The sequence below is a fragment of the Nelumbo nucifera genome, chromosome 1 (assembly GCF_055504915.1).
Source record: "Nelumbo nucifera cultivar China Antique chromosome 1, China Antique-T2T, whole genome shotgun sequence".
Classification (NCBI taxonomy): Eukaryota; Viridiplantae; Streptophyta; class Magnoliopsida; order Proteales; family Nelumbonaceae; genus Nelumbo; species Nelumbo nucifera.
In genome coordinates, this window is record NC_142649.1 from 1,765,903 (window position 1) to 1,784,148 (window position 18,246).

At 38.3% G+C, this 18,246-nt stretch overlaps 1 protein-coding gene across 1 annotated transcript; it reads right to left on the reverse strand.

Annotated features, from left to right (window-relative positions):
• Window positions 1-1,934: 1,934 nt before the first annotated feature.
• Window positions 1,935-16,029, reverse strand: LOC104589355 (uncharacterized). Its single transcript, XM_010247650.2, has 3 exons — window positions 15,787-16,029; window positions 15,614-15,685; window positions 1,935-3,714 (listed from the first exon to the last, which is right to left on the reverse strand). The coding sequence occupies exons 1-3, from the start codon at window positions 16,012-16,014 to the stop codon at window positions 2,125-2,127; spliced, it is 1,890 nt and encodes a 629-aa protein (XP_010245952.1). The 5' UTR covers window positions 16,015-16,029; the 3' UTR covers window positions 1,935-2,124.
• Window positions 16,030-18,246: the final 2,217 nt, after the last annotated feature.

The window sequence follows — 18,246 nt, forward strand, 5'->3', positions numbered from 1 at the left end:
TGTCCTTCACTATTCATCAAATTTTCAAATTAAAACCTAATTGATGAAAAACCCCTCGTCTCTCCCATTGCAAACAAGGGTTTTGCAGAGGGGACACACAACCCTTCCGTTAAATCTCTTCGAAATCAATTCTCTCTCCTCTCTACCACCTCCATCGCACACAGTGGGATGTCAAGGAAGCAGATTGCTAGTTCATCTTCGTCTCCACCTCTGTTTTTCGTCTGTCTTTATCTCCATTTTCCAGGAAACGTTCACATCTGTTATTCCCGAACACATTTTACTAACAACAGTCTCCCATAAAATCTCGACTTCAAGCTTCGTAATCAGACCACCACCTGTCCTCAATGTCCGATCTTAAGAACCCAACAATAATTTATGCAAAAAAAATGTTTGATGAGATTCAAGAAAGGGCATCATCGAGTATACCTGAAAGTCCAATGTCAACTGAAGCTTCCAGTTCTCAAAATAATACTATTTGAACCAATCTTCCAGCTCATAGATAAAACTAAAAGGAGAACTTTGGAATGGCAAACAGAAAAATTCAAGAATAAAATAAAGGAAACATGTTGCAAACTTAAGAAGCTAGCGGTGAACTAGACGAGGGTAAAGATCATGCCTCCAAAAGCCCAGGAAATCCCTTGAATACCCACCGAAGCACACTTATTGGAGCCCTTCCCACACCCGTCACGGTTAAAATGGCTATGCTCAAGAAGAGAAAAGTGGCCATGAACTCTACAATTCTAGCTCTCCTAAACGACCACGATTTCAACTCCTCGAGCTCAAACGATAGAGCTGGTGGTGGCTCCTTGTAATCTTAGCTCATAAGACTGAGAAAAGTGACCATGAACGCATCGCTGAACTTCAAGATCCTAGCTCACAAGACTGAGATCGAGACGCTCGAAGCCAAGTAGTAGGTTGTAGCCCAACAATTCAGGGAGTTGAAGAATGAGGTGGAGCTTGAGGAAATCTCAAAGCCGACACTGTCACCCTGCAATTTCCAACAGCTGCTGTGAACAAAGTGTGACAAGGGAGATTTTAGACAATTGTCAGAAAACTTAAGGGTAGCTTAAGACAATACAGTTTGTCAATTTTATGAACAGTAGGGGTAATTTAATTTCAATATATATATATGTGTGTGTGTGAATTTGCATAATTTCATATTAAAATAGTTATAGAAATAAAGAGTATCAAGTGTTTTCACATGCTCAATACAGCTTGTCAATACTTCGAACTTTATCCATATATATAGGTGTAACTTGGGCAGGCCCAACCTGAGCCCAAACTTTTACATAGGTTGGGTTTGGATTTTCAGTCCTCGGGCTGGGCTCAGGCCTAGCCCTTAGGTAACCCAAACCCAACCCGAGCCCAACCCACTTGACACATTCATACATACATATGTATATATGTTATAATTTTGGAGCAGGTTCATTGACCAACCCAACCTGAATACATCAAATTACAATGTGGGCTGGGCTTGAGTTGGAAAGATCGGGCTTGACCTCTGGCTCGGTCAGGCTCAGGCCTTAAACCCAAATTTTAAGAATGAGCCTAGGTTGATCATAAACCGGGCCCAACCTGCCCAACTTGCACCCATAGTAGTGTATTTTTTCATATAAACTATTAAATTAAGCATCTATTTATTTATTTATACCTTATTCATTATTATTTCAACCTAAAATCTTTATTAATATAATTGTGAGAATTTCCCTGGTGTATCCAAATGTATTCATATCTTTCCGCCATATCCGGGCATCCATGCATATCAAATGATATCGTGATATGTGATACCAGTATTTTGGACCTTAACGCCCTAGAAATGCACCATATAGCACCCATTTGAAACATCGTCATTTTAAGTGGCTCTGTTAATACCATTGTCTGTTGAGTCCCTTACAATATTCCAGATGCGTTGTTTACAGTACACTTGTATGGCATAGAAAAAAATAACAAATTTGCATGTTTAGCATTTTTTCGCTTCACAATTATTTTAGTAACCTAAGTTATATATTGCAGCTAAAGAAGGTAGAGTAGGCTGCCACAACCTGCAATTATATTACCAGGTAATGGCAGGAAGCATTCTTACATGGTTGCTCATACAAGTATCAATGTTCTTAAGCTCTACGATTACAAATTGCAGACTAGCATGGAAGACAGTTGAGAATCAGATGCTCCACTAATAACAGCACCATTATTTTTAACCCCCAAGAGATAATCTAAAGCTCTTGCTGTAATAACCTCACCAGGGATCACCACTGGAATCCCCGGTGGATATGGGCATATAATTTCCCCAGATACCTCACCAAGACTCTCTGCTACACTTACTCTTCTTTTACTGGCAAAAAAAGCCTCTCTAGGACTCAGTCTCGTGCCAAAATCAGCAAAAGGTGCACAATCAGTGTTTAGCAACTTCCTCTCACTGCCACCATACCTGAAGAAAGTAGTTGATAATTGCTTTAGTCCAAATACAAGCCTCTCAATGTCCCGTCTGCAGGTCCCTAAGTTGATAGCAAATGTCAAAGACCGAGTCCCAGCAAGCTCAGCAATGACCCCATGGTCACTACATAAGATCTTGTCTGCTTCATAACCAGATAGGCCAAGCTGCCACAAACCAATGGTAATCCGCAAGAGATCAATGGTAGAAATGTTAGAGAAGCTTGAAAAGTCAAGGACTGAAATGCCAGGAATGCTCTTGATAATTTGTGTTGCTTCAATAGCTAGTTCTATTGCTTCATTAAAAACAGTTTTGGGGTTTTCAGCTAATTGAGCTGTAGCTGCATCTAATGATGCCAGAAGGAGATAACTGGGACTGGTGCTTTGAAGTGTTTGAAGACAGCTGCGTATCCTCTCTCTATCTACAATATCACCTGCCATGTGTAACATGGATGACTGCGTAAGAGAACATAGAACTTTATGTGTGGATTGCACTGCAAGGTCCACACCTTGCTTAAGGGCAGAACCAGGCAGCTTAGGATGAAATCCAAAGTGAGCCCCATGTGCCTCATCAACTATTATGGGGATTCCACAGGAATGACAGATCTGTGTGATTTCACTCAAATTGCTGCAAATTCCATGGTAAGTAGGAGAAGTAACAAAAACTGCACTGGCTTTCAGACCTTCCGCCTCCAATTCTTTTATTGTTTTCTCTACCTGTGAAGGTGTAACCCCACCAGTGATGTCCCACTCCATATTGTACTCAGGAATGATGTATTTTGGTAGTGCACCAGATAATACCATAGCAGATATGGCTGATATATGAGAATTCCGAGGGAGGATGAGGACATTGCCAGGGGAACAAGTAGCCATGATAGCTGCCTGGATCCCACACGTGGTACCACCAACAAGAAACCATGTTTCAGATGATCCAAAAAGTTTGGCTGCTTGCCTCTGTGCATATAAAATGGGGCCCTCTGGAGAAAAGAGATTGTCAAGCTCTGGAAGCTCAGGTAAGTCATGCAGGAATGGTCTGGTACCAATAAGTCGAGTTAACAGAGGGGGTGCAGCACGCCCCCTATTGTGTCCAGGGAAGTGAAAGCTAGCAGCATCTTGTTTGGAAGAAGTTTCTAGTGCACTAACCAGAGGGCCTGCATGTTGTGGTGGTCCCGGGGATTTGAGGACAAGGTTATCAGTGTGTGGGACTTTCTCAAAGCACCCTATGGACTTCCTTTCATCTTGCTGTGTCCCTGGCTCAGTGATGCTTATTTCCTCTGAGACATTCTGCATAAGGAGAAAAAGTGTTACACTTGCATTCACTTGAATTTCAGAGGATAAATGTAGCTAAGACATGCCTCTTCTTGATATAAATTTGAGTTTTCTAGATGTTAAGCTAAATCATATGATAACCATAATTAAGCAGGTCAAGCTGATTTATCATGAATCAGAAACGACAGTTTCCTGTTTGATTTACACAATTACTATTAAGATTTGGTGGTATCTTATAGTGGGAATGCCTAAACCTATATTATTATTTTTTGATAAATAACAGAAACTTTTATTAAGAATGAGATTAAAAGAGAAGGATACAACAGGAGGGAGGGGTAAAATCTCTTAACCCTCCCTGTAAGTTTACTTCATACCACAACACTGCCCAGAAAGGATTATCTCTTCCCACCCCTTGCTTGGCCAAAGAGTCTGAAAAAGAATTGGCACACCTCTTAGTCCACTGAAACTGAACTTCCATGTTTTGAGACAGATGTTTAATTTTCTTTTTCTCATTTAAGTAGTATTTAGTTATGTATGAGTCTACCCTTGGCATTTCTTTATGTTAATATAATGAAAACTATATAATAATAAAGTATCAATTCAATTTTTTTCTTTTTGTTAATATATATATATATATATATATATATATATTATTAACACCTTGTGTAAAATCTGCAGGTGTGCAACTTCTCAATTTGTCTCTTTGCTCATCTTTCATTGTATCTTCTTACAATAAATATTGTTTCAACATAATATCTTCTTATTCGAGTCTTTAATCTTCTAGTTATTTCTCTTGTTGAATATTGTTGGAAAACGTGGGGTTACTGGTGCAGATCTATATTTGGTGGTTGTGTAAAAATAGAATTGTATATATTCCTAGGATTGTGGAAGGATTGATTTAGAAAGTTTTCTTTCTATTTCTTTCCGTCTATTCTTGTACTTTCTATTTCTTTTCTTTCTATTTTTCTACTTTCTATTTTCTTTTCTTTCTATTTTTTTCTTCTTTCTATTTATTGCAGCAGCTTATTGTATAAATATGCCGATTGGCAATAGAATGAAATACATCAGTATTCTACCATTCCAAAACATGGTATCAGAGCTCTAGGTTTGTCAACCTTGAGATTTTTTTCGGCCTTCATTGCCAGTTTTTTGTGTTTTTCTCTTCTAGCCTTCAGTGTTGATCTATAACCAGAAGTGTTCCTTTATTCTCCTTTATTCCGGCCAGTTCTTCTCTCCTTTATTCTCCTTTCCCGCTGGCCTTATTTTTTCTCCATTAACAATGTCCGACATGACTGCAACAAGTGCTCCCATCCAAACCGATGAAAGAGCAACAAATTCTCATCCTCACACTGGTGATTTGCAGAATATTCAGACAACATATAGACTGAATGGCCAGAACTACTTGAAGTGGTCACAACTAGTGCGTACCTATTTGAAGGGAAAAGGAAAAATTAGTCACCTTCTTGGAACAGAGCCAAAGTTGGGCGAGCCAAATTTTGATGCTTGGGACGAAGAGGACTCCATGATTATGTCATGGTTGTGGAGTTCAATGACACCCGAGATCAGTGATACTTGTATGTTTCTTCCCTCTGCAAAGGCTATTTGGGATGCTGTCCGACAAACCTATTCCAAAGCCCATGATGCTGCTCGTGTCTATGAGGTCAAAGTGAAGACAGTGGCGGCCAAACAAGGGAGCAGAAGTGTTACAGAGTATGCAAATCTACTGCAAAATTTATGGCATGAGCTTGATCATTATCGGGTTCTTGAGACAAAGTGCCCTGATGATGCTATGATCTTGAAGAATTTTATTGAAAGAGATAGGGTGTATGATTTTTTGGTCGGACTGAATGCTGAATTTTATCAGGTCCGAATACAAATTCTTGGCAAAGAAGAAGTGCCTCCATTGAATGAAGTTGTAGCCCTTGTCAGAGCTGAGAAAAGCCGTCGTGGAATCATGCTTGAGCCTAAAGATCCCGAAGGCTTAGCCATGGTGGCAAGGGGAGGAAGTTACAGTGGTTCAAAGGGTGAGAACAATCACAACTTGGCTCGTGACACAATTACCCGTGACTCTAACGATAACCTCTGGTGCACTTATTGCAAGAAGCCCAGACACACAAAAGATCAGTGCTGGAAACTTCATAGGAAACCTCCCACATCCAGCAAGGAATGGGGAAATCGAGGAGTTTCAAAAGGAGTTCAACAGGCCCATAATGTCTCCACAATCCTGCAGCAAGAACACTCAAGTCAGGGACCATTTAATGATGAAGAAATTGAAAGGTTAAGGAACTTCCTGAAATCCTTGAAACCAGGAAGTGGTTCTACCTCTCTTGCTCTCTCAGGTGAGCCTTTATCTCTAGGATTACATGCCTCGGCTAGTGTTTTTCCATGGATTCTTGATTCTGGAGCTACTGACCACATGACACCCTCTTCACTACATTTTCTCACCTATAGACCCTGTCCTAGTAATAGAAAAATTTCTGTTGCTGATGGTTCTTTCACCATAGTGGCAGGGATTGGGAATATTCAAATTACTCCATCCCTATTGCTTAAAAATGTGCTTCATGTTCCTAAGTTATCCACTAGCCTTATCTCTATACATAAACTCACCCAGGATGTGAACTGCAATGTTGTGTTCTTTCTTTCTTACTATGTATTTCAAGGACCAGGTTTCGGGGAAGAAGATTGGACTTGCTAAGGAAAGGGATGGACTCTACTACCTTGAAGCAACCAGCAAACCATCTCACACTGTTATGCATGTCACACACGAGTCATTCTTATCTACCTCCAATAAAGATTTAATTTGGCGTCATCACTTCCGTTTCGATCATCCTTCATTTCCTATTTTAAAAACAATGCTTCCTTCCTTGTTTAAAGGAGTTGATGTTGAAACCTTTCATTGTGATGTTTGTGAACTTGCTAAGCACAAAAGGGTTTCTTTCCCAATCAGCAATAAAAGATCTTCAACTCCTTTTTATTTGATTCATTCGGATATATAGGGCCCTTCTTAAATTCCCAACATTACTGGTTCTAGATGGTTTGTCACCTTTATTGACGATTGCACTAGGGTCACATGGATCTTTCTTCTTAAGTCTAAATCTGGCGTGGGTATCATTCTTCCCAACTTTCATAACATGGTCCAAACTCAGTTTGGTGTGAGAATTAAAAGGTTTTGATCTGATAATTCTACAGATTATTTTAATTAGAATTTGTCCCAATTTTTTCAGAAAGAAGGCATTGTGCATGAATCCTCCTATGTTAACACTCCCCAACAGAATGGGATAGCTGAGAGGAAAAATGGCCATCTTTTGCAAACCACCCGAGCCTTTCTCTTTCAAAACCGGGTGCCAAAACAATATTGAGGGGAAACTGTCATTACTGCTGCATACACCATAAATAGACTACCATCAAAAGTTCTTGACAACCGAAGCCCAATACAAGTCCTTTCTCAATTCTACCCTAATATTCGAACCTCAAATAATCTCACACCAAGAATTTTTGGCTGCACTACCTTTGTTCATGTCCATAATAAGGGAAAATTGGATCCACGAGCAATCAGGTGTGTCTTCTTGGGATATTCCCCAACTCAGAAAGGTTATAAATGTTATCATCCAACCACTAGAAAATTCTACACCTACATCGATGTCACATTTGAGGAGGGACAATCCTTTTCCACTCAACCTTATCTTCAGGGGGAGCCCTCATTAATAGAAGATAAGGCCTCGGATCTACTCTCCTTAGATGTATTACCCCCCTCACAGCCATCCAACCGTCAAGAATCACATCCCTCTGAGTCACAATCCTCTGAGCCCCACATTCCCAAGTCTCAACAAGAGTCAAACAACCCGACCATTGAACCAAATTCAGACACTGTTAACCCCACCAGTGATGTGCATGATGATGTGAGATATATGCAGGTTTACTCTAGGAGAAGAAATCCAGATCCTCAACTTGTGCAAGTCCAAGATTCAACTCCTAATCTTGGAACTGAGGGATATGCAGAACCTGAACCTGTACCTTCACAGTCTGAGTATGACCTACCTATTGCACTGAGAAAAGGAACCAGAGAATGTACCAAACGCCCATTGTACCCTTTAGCCAAATCTGTGTCATTCCAAAGATTCTCTAAATCCCATAAAAGTTTTCTAGCCAGCCTTAACACCATTCCAATTCCTAATACTCTAGCCGAGGCACTTTCTAATAAGGAGGGGAGAAAAGCCATGAGAGTGGAAATGGAAGCACTAAAAAAGAACAACACATGGGAAGTTGTGGATCTACCAAGAAACAAGAAGACTGTAGGTTGTAAATGGGTGTTCACAATTAAGTACAAATCTAATGGGTCATTAGAAAGGTACAAAGCACGACTGGTAGCCAAGGGATATACATAGACTTATGGGGTAGATTGTCAAGAAACTTTTGCCCCAGTAGCTAAAATGAATACAGTAAGGGTGTTGTTGTCTTTGGCTGCTAACTATAATTGGGATTTGCAACAGTTTGATGTAAAGAATGCATTTCTCCATGGTGATCTAGAAGAGGAGATATACATGGACATTCCACCAGGTTTTGGAGAAGGCATTAAGGGGAACAAAGTTTGTAGGTGAAGAAAGCACTATACGGCCTCAAACAATCTCCGAGAGCATGGTTTGGAAGGTTTACAAAGGTGATGCTTAGTATAGGTTACAAGCAAAGTCAAGGTGACCACACATTGTTTATCAAACACACAGCCTCAGGGGGAGTTACTGCACTATTAGTCTATGTGGGCAATATAATCGTTACTGGGAATGATAAAAAGGAGAAGGAAGCATTGAAAAACTGCCTTTCCAGAGAATTTGAGATAAAAGACTTGGGGAGACTAAAGTATTTTCTCGGAATTGAAGTTGCACATTCTAAACAAGGCATCTTTATCTCTCAACAAAAGTATGTTGATCTTTTCAGAGAAACAGGAAATATGGCATGTAAACCAGCTTCCACACCTATAGATCACAACCATAAACTTGGAGAAGCCAGCGAGAATGCAAGTGTAGACAAGGAGATGTTTCAAAGACTGGTTGGAAAACTCATTTATCTTGCACATACACGGCCAGATATTGCATACGCTGTAAGTGTAATAAGTCAGTTTATGCATAATCCTAAAGAAGTTCATCTGCAGGCTGCTCATTGAATTCTGCACTATTTGAAAGCCAATCCAGGAAAAGGAATTTTATTCAGAAGAAATGGGGGACTAGCTCTTGAAGCATATACAAATGCCGATTATGCAGGATCTCCAGTAGATAAACGGTCCACTTCCAGTCACTGTACCTTCTTGGGAGGAAACTTAGTCACTTGGAGGAGTAAGAAGCAAAATGTAGTGGCTCGATCAAGTGCAGAGGCAGAATTCAGGGCTATGGCACAAGGAGTGTGTGAATTACTCTGGTCGAAGATAATTTTAGAAGACCTGAAGATTCCACGAGAAGAGCCTATGAAACTATATTGTGATAACAAGTCAGCCATCAATATTGCTCACAATCCTGTTCAACATGACAAGATGAAGCACATCGAAATTGACCGACACTTTATAAAAGAGAAACTAGACAGCAAGTTGATTTGTACTCCCTATGTGTCTACAAAAGGACAACTGGCTGATGTACTTACTAAAGGGCTCAATAGTATAGACTTTCGAAGAATTATAGCCAAGCTGGGAATGGAGGATTTCTATTCACCAGCTTGAGGGGGAGTGTTGGAAAACGTGGGGTTACTGGTGCAGATCTATATTTGGTAGTTGTGTAAAAATAGAATTGTATATATTCCTAGGATTGTGGAAGGATTGATTTAGAAAGTTTTCTTTCTATTTCTTTCTTTCTATTCTTTCTATTTTTCTACTTTCTATTTTCTTTTCTTTCTATTTTTTTCTTCTTTCTATTTATTGCAACAGCTTACTGTATAAATATGCCGATTGGCAATAGAATGAAATACATCAGTATTCTACCATTCCAAAATAAAAATATAAATCCTAGGTTATGATTTCTTTATTATTAGACCCCATAATTCTAATTATATTGTATGCATAAACCACTATGGATTGATCACATGCCTGCAGATGTGTACTAAATACTTCTTAAAGACATAGACAAAAGAAAATGTGATGTACAGTTCAACTCAACCTAGCTCAGACCTAATCCCAATTATTTAGAATTGACCACACACATCTTGTTACATCACTGTAAACTATCAATGGCTGTAATACGAGTGCAATTTCATTAAGCAGAAAAATTATACAAGTGTGGGATTTTTTTCTGTGGATTTGAGTGAGAAGTCCATGTAGAAGGTTCCGTTTTAATAAGGATGGTATCTAGTCCTTCCCAATATCATGCACAGCTTATACATAGTGCAATTTCTTATTATTAAAAACCTGTATGTTCCTCGTTTTCATTCCTACAAGTTCTTGAACTGTTGGTATGGTAGCATGGGAAGAACTACTGAGGTTAAAAGTCCAATTTGACTACTACAGAAAATTCAGGCATTCAAATGAACTAATGAGACAAAAGAGTGATAATTAATATCCTTTGAGCACAATCTGTGAGTGTGTATTGCTGCCAGGAAAGATAATAGTTTCTTGATGATCCAAATACAAAATGAACAAATAGTTATGATGGTTAAGGGATGATTACCAAATATTTGTTTGCTCAGGAAGTCGAGTATAGATATTATTATCCTTGATACTGCCAAGCAAGTGTAGCGCTGCAAAATATATTCTACCGAAGATATGCATCAGCTTTGGAAAATATGTCTTGGCACAACAAAGGGACTAAACCTTGTGGGAAGCACTAAGTATGCATTAAGCTTTCTCTGTAATGATCTCAAATTGCAACCACAACAGAAACACAACAAGAGTTTTATGTGGGGAAGTTATTGTCTGATCTAAATTTCAAGATTAGAGGTTGATATTAATTTCCCCTACATTAATTGTGCTAATTCTCATATATGATGAGTTGCAGATCTTGGAAAAAAAAAGAAGAGCAAGGAAGGGAAGTGGAAGAAGACAACAGGTAGTGGAATAGATGCCTACAAATTTGCCCAAGTGCAAAGACATGTTAACTATTTCTGCTCATCCACTCTCACGGGTTGGAGCCGTTGGGTTGGTCTTTCAGGCTACAATTTTAAGTATATTATATTTAATATGGCATAAAATTTTAATATAGCATATATTAAATGTATCATATTTAAACATTTACTTATATAATACATAATACACATACATGTATTCATATATTATATATAATATATATGCATATTCCAAGCTAGGCGAGAAATGGTCATAGCTCATGGTGCTCAAAGTGGAAAAAAGTATATCCAATTCCACCAAGACTTAAAGTGTTTTCTTAGCTAATTTCTCTTGACAGCATTCTTACTTTGGACTACCTGAAAGTAGGGGTGTTTGTTGAGCAAGCTATTGCATTATTTGTTGTCATCTGATAGTAATTACATCATAGCAGACTTTGTGTGGAGATTCGTTATGGGGTTGGTGTTAAACAGTGTATGCCCTCAGTTTCAATCACACTGATATATTTTAACATTTATTATTGAATAAAATCATATCATTATTATTTCATGTGTGCTTTGGTATGTTTCTATGAATTTCCCCTTAAATTGGACATTTATGAGACTTATGTTAGTTTAGAATGTTTCTAGCCATTGGATAAACTTGGGGAGTTCATCTTGCCAAGGCTAACACTATTATATTGCTAAATTGGTGGAGCAGTTTGTCTCAACTGCCAGGGTTAGACCCAAGGTACAATTAGTGAGTGTTTCTTGAAACATTGAACATGGACCATTTCCAATTATGTCCTGGACCTTGGAGATAGATGGACAAAACTAGAAAGTTGCACTTAACCCCTAGACTTGATAATAGTACTACACTAAGTGATGAACTAGTCTGATTTTGATGTACCAACCAGTGACAATGAGATCCTCGAGGGGTCAAATACCTAGGTATTTTAGAGTAGTTTGAAATATCACTTAAGTGGGTGATCATTGTGATAAGATCAGCCACTTTGTCAGACAAAGAAAACATCCCGATTAACACTCTCTCTGATGGAAATCTAAAACTATGTGATAAAGGTAATTACCCCAAGAGTGGCACACTAGGCTTTTCTTTGGGTTCAAGGTTGATGATTTTGTCAAGTTTTAGGGTGCAATAGTTGTTTCTTCCTCTAGAAGACAAAAAGCCTCTACAAAATGGTCACCACCAAGTTGTGGTTGGAAGAAGCTGAATTCTAATGGCAGTTGTGTGGGAAATCTGAGACTATTAGGCATTTGTGGGGTAATAAGGGATGAAAAAGGAAATATACTCTCATTGTATTCTGGTTGGGCAAGGTGATTTTCTCATATCAGATTCTTGGCATCAGTTTTTGGGATGGAGAAAGCAAAGGAATTGGGTATTGAAAGATCGATTATTGAAGGTGACTCAAGAACAGTTGTGAGCTAGCTGAAAAAGGGAGAAGAAATAACTTGGAATTTAAGGAATGACTCTAGATCGTTCAAATGGCTTTCAAAAGAAATGATAATTCAAGTCAATTGGGTAAGGAGATCTGCAAACAATTTGGCAGATGGTCTAGCTAAGTAAGGGGTTTAGAGACAGTCTATGCATTGGGCTCATTTGTAATTTTCTGGGATAAATTAGGGGTCGTTTGGCAAGTCTTTTTGGGAAGATCTTCTGGTAGCTCTGACAGTCAAAAGACGCAGTGAGCTTTTGCATTAAGATCTTGACAGCCTAAAGACCGTTTGGTTCAGGCTTGTCTTTCCACACGTCTTCCCATGCGAAGATGAATTGAAAAATACTGAAAATCTCCATTTGGAGCTTCTGAAAATCGCCCAAAATGGGCTTCTCGCGTCTTTTCGGTGCTTCGGCTTTTGGCAGCTAGATCTACTACGAACCAAATGGGAAAAGATGCAGATGCGGTCTGCCAGGCTTGTAAATAGCCAACTGACCACGCAGAAAGATGCACCAAACGGGGCCTCAGTCCCTTTAGGTCTGTTATATCTCTTCAAAAGTTCTTGTTATACCCCTTTTATCTAATTTAATGAAATCTTATCTGTGTTGCTGATAAAAAAATTACATACCTGCAAATAATGTTGCCTTTGCTACATTTGATAGGTAAAATGCATTCATCTTTGAACATTATCTGTTTATTTATGTCAAATAGGTTAGGAGATAAAAAAGGAAATCTTACGTGGACATGCCCTCAAGAATCCAAGGAGTTCCCAACTCCGATGCATGTCTAAAATGGACATGTCGTTCATTAAGTAGAGTCCATGCAACACTGGCACTAGTACAGGTAAAACAATGCCTACATAATGGAGAGTTTATAAGGCTTTCCTGTCATACTACATCTATGACTCATCAATTGAATCTTTCACTACAGACTTCCTTTCAACATCCATCCATAGTACATACTGCAAATGTATCCTAAATGTGAGAATCAGGAGATCAATCACTCTCCTGAGGAAAAGGCAGAGCGCTGATGATACACAATTGCCATATAAGGGAGATTTTATTTGACTAAGAAAAGTCCAATTGTTCTGGATGGTTTCAATTTTCCAACATGTATGGTAGTATTTATGGATTAGAGATGATGGTACTAGCAATAAAGAGACTCAGGGAAGATAGGGTGTAAAATGATATTATGCAACTTTACTAGTTAGAGCTCTATGTTGTGTACCAACCAGCAAGCAACAGCTAGATCTCCTACTCTTGGTGGTGATTTCATGCCAAGGAACGACATCAACTCATTGATTAGGAAAGGTATTCAATAGCCATTGTCTTCCCTTAACCCCTATTAGAGTGCCTTAACCTTAACTCCTGTTGAGATGCCTTAACTAAGAATGTATATATGGCTGGTGCAACAATTTAACAAAGCCTAGATGTATAGTTCAGTCCAGATTATGAAGATTTTCTCAAGGATAACCAGTACCACCCCACAAGCCCTCATAGTAGCCAATTGAAAAACCAAAAATTCATTCAACTTCTAATCAACCTGCTCACAGGATGGATTATAATAAATCTTCCCATTATATGACAACAGCCTTTGCTAGCTCCTAACAGTAATATGAACTTGATAGCCCAAATTTAATTAACAGTTGAGCTTTATTATCTCCAGATTGTCCCCAATAAAGGTTGGGCATGAAATATCTATGAAAATGTATGTTTGTAAAAACAGAAATCCATAGTGAATTAGAATGATTCTAAATTACTTTATTTTGTGAATGCCAAAATTATATTGACAACTGGGTAGAAGCGTACCAAGGTCAAGAAGTGAGTGGAAGTGTAATTGGGGTGTAGGTTCGGGGAAACAAGAAGGCATAAGGTGATTGATATCCTCCATGTTAATCTGAGGGACACTTAGTGCTCTTCCAAGGAATTGGTATTAGTAGAATTGCGAGATTGAGAGTGCAGAACTTTTCCAGACACATGGAATCCAACCGGTGCATGTGAATGGTGCTTCCACGTGAGGCCACCTGGTGCACATGTAATTCCCACCTGATTTAATTTGCAGTTGAAATGTCCAAGTGCAACTCATCTTGAAGGAAATTATAAAAAAAAGAGGCCATTATCAATGTTGGTCCATGCTTTCTGGGGTCTTGGAAGGGGTAGACTGGATACAGTCCTAACCTTTGGCTTTTTTTTTATTTTATATTTTGGCACAAAGTGGCTCCACATTCTCAAGCATGTCAGACTGAGATTTTACCATTGCACCAAGTAATGGCACCAAACAGAATGAAATGGCAAAACAGGATTCATGTAGCCAACCCCATATGGTTGGAATAAGGCTTGGATGGTGATGATGATGATGATGACCAAGTAATGGCCCCCAATCTTTAATACAATTATATCTCTTAAAATCTGATGTCATTGTTGAGCTACACTTTTAGGAATCAAAAGCAGAGATTGACTCTCTTGTCAAATTTTGGACAAATATATTAAGAGGCTGTGCTGGTTTTCTTCCTTAGATGTGTGTCTCATATAAAGTAGATACATCTTGGCTTTAATTCCTCTGTCTACTGCCTTAAATTGTGTATCCATTAGGCACCATCACTTTGAAAACAGATAACCTGTACATCTATCATTTCACAGTGGCTTTTGTCATCATACTAGATAGTTTCACTTTCCATCTCTAGTAAGTAAATAATGTGATGCTTCTAGCTTAAGAAGCCTTCATTGTTCTACTTGTCCAAGACTCTAAGATAGCCCTAGAATACAGTTACCATATAGTTTGTAACACCAAGTTTCTGGTCATTGATAAACTTAAAAGCAGTTATGATATTAATGGGATTTAAGCCGTTCCTTCTATTGTTCCATGCCCATAAGAAAGCTGAAGGATCCGAGTGCATTAAAATTCCTCCAATTTTAAATCACCGAGAAGACAGCAGCAGCTTAAATCCATAATGAGAATATTCAAGTTGAGAAATTTGTGAGGATAAAACGAACGCAAAGAAATTTTGGATGGACACTTGAAAGCAAATGCACTTGACTATAAGCATTAGAGGTCAACTAACATCTCCCCATTTCTGCCCACCAGGAGGAAGTTTTTACTTTGCCCATTCAAAATCAATTCATAGAAAAATATCCGAAATTTTAGTGAAAGAAAATCAATAATCTCAGAACTACACTAGATGGGAAAAAAATGATACAAACTCAAGTTTTATTTATTCGTTTTTTTAAGAATGTTCTAAAGCCAAATTCAACAGGTGAAAAGAAGAATAAATGGATATGGGCATTTAGTAACCATGAACCCTGTTATCTCCTTGAATAAATTTCCCAAATTAGAACAATAAGAAGGTCCGGAGTTTTTATCTTCAATAATCCATAGTGAATATGTTTCAGGAAAAAAATATAGAGTTAAACAAAGAAGTTACATGAAAGGAATCTGAAAATGCTCACCAGACAGAAGAAAGTCTTCCTTCTACGATGATGATTGAAATTCTGATTGTCAGTGAAACTTGAGCAGGAACTCTGAAAAAGGAGAGAAGAATTAGACTATTCAATTAATGGTTCCTGAAGTAGAAAAAACAATTAAAAAAAAAATGAACTACCAAGTGACTAGCAAAACAAACCTTTACGATTTGCAGAGACGACAACAAGGTAGAAGCCATAATTATATCAGAGAAACTCCACGGATTAATACAGTAAGAATATAGCAAGCTAAGGCGGGAGTGGAGAGAAATGAATAAATAAGGGATAAACCAGTTGGGACCCGTTCGAACATTTTTAAAAGTGATTGTGGCAAAATGGAGATCACATCTGCGCCCCCACATGCACATCTCAGCGTGCATTTGGAACATCTCCCGAATGGGGCGCCCTATGCGGGGCGCAAATGTGAATTCGGCAAAATCAACCTTGCAATCATTTCCATCTCAATTTGGTCAAGTAAGGTCGAGTACAATTCAAACATTATTTTTTATTATATTTTGTTGGATAAATTGATGTTAAAATTAATTTTTTGTTAATATAATTAAAAGTTTTCTTATATTATTAATTTGTTAATAAATTTATAGTAGTATTTAGTTTTATTAACTTTTACTAAGTTCTATTATTTTATATTAGAAATTTAAATGTTACTATTTTTAAATTGATTTTAAAGTTAATAAATTTTTTTAAAATATATTTATTATTATCATTATTAATTATAACTTTTAATTTATTGTTATTATATTTATTAATTTTATCATTATTTTTAAATACAAATTTAATGGATATTTAATTATAGAAATTAATTTCAGAACTAATAATTTATTACTAATATTTTTTGTTTTATTAATAAACTTGTATTAAATATAATTAAAATGGACAGAAGCTAAGTAGCGATGATCATAGGCGAAGCTATAATCCAATTGGAGTGTTCAGGGATGGGGATGGAGTAATTTTTGCCATGTTTACAGGTCCAATTGGAGAAGGTCACTTTTTTGAGTTCACGTTTTATGAACCTGTGGGTGCATAGGATGCGTAAACCCACCAACTAGAGAAGGACATGTCGGGAGATTCAAACGTTAACGGGATTTTGGCCATTACCTAGTGGTGTCTAGGTCGAACCAGACACAAAAAGACAAAGAATCGGAGTTCACAGATTCCTCTTCCTCATTTTGAACCTCATTTCTCACTCCCTCCCATATTTTGAGATTCTCCTCTACCAAACCCAAGCCCAACAACACCGGCATCCTCACTCTACACCAGCAGTCGTGAACATGATTTTCAAAACTGGACCAAATCAGACGATCGAACTAGAAAACCGAGAACCAATCATGTGATCGGTTTCATTTTTCCCCCAAACTGGAATTTTACCAAAAGAACGTTGATTTAGTCAGTAAAATATTGACCCAGGTGGTTCAAACCGTTCAACGGTTTTGACCGTTTTTTATTTTTTTGTCAGAATGGGCTGACCGTTCAACCCAAGGAACCGGACCCTGACCGGTTAGTTGTCCGGATCGGTTTTAAAAACTTGATCGTGAATGCAGAAGCCATCGGTGGCAAGAGCATATATCAGCTTAGATAACATTGTTTCCTGTTTCTTTAATCAGCTAAAGTAATATTTGATTAATCATTAATTACCTCTCATTAAGACCATTTTTCTTACAAAAACAAATCCAAACTGCTCGTCAAAATTATTCACCGACCACGTACTCGACCATTAAGGCCGCAAAACCGCGATCAAGACCCCGCATATCCACCGCTCTAAACCTTCATTTCCTCTTCTCTAGCTCTCTGTTTCTCTTTGTTTGTTTGTTAGTCTCTTATTGTCTCTAATTTGCTTGTTCCTTCGTCCTCAGGTGAAATGGATTTCATGATCTCTTCCAAAAACCATCTGGCATTCTCACAGTCGGAGAAGATCAACTACTTCGGAGATCGACAAGATCCCGAGACTAAGGACCCATTCACAACCTGCTTGTATCTAAAACCCTCTAATACCTCCGAAGCTCTAGACAAAGATGACGTTCTTCAGTGCATCTGCCACTTTCAGGAACACGCTCTCTTAAACTCGCCCCTTTTGAGAAGGATGGATGATTTCCTCCGGGAGGAGAGATGTTTAGAGGACGCTTTCTCTGCTCCCTAGTAATAAGCCCATGCGCTCGCCGCCGATGGCTTCCACATTCATGACTATCGGTGTGGAGTGAGGACGCCGGTGCTGCTGGGCTTGAGGGAATGGAGGAAGAGGAGTTTGTGAACTCGGGTTCTTTGTCTTTTTGCATCCGATTCAACCGAACACCTTGGGTGATAGCCAAAATCCCGTTAACATTTGAATTTATCGCATCCCGTGAACCCACAGATTCACAAAACATGGGCTTGACACTCTTAGGGCTGAAATTTTTGTTGCAGTTCTGAAAGGAATCTAAAGAACAAGAGAATTGAAGGTGATTCTGAGGTAGTGATTAGATGGTTAAAGGGAGACAATAGTGATTTGTGGAACTACAGCAATGAAAAAAAAAAATTCAAATAGATGAGTAGGGATATTGAGGTGAAGTACAACTGGGTGAAGAGAATTGCTAACTCAATTGCCAATGGATTAGCCAGACAAGAAG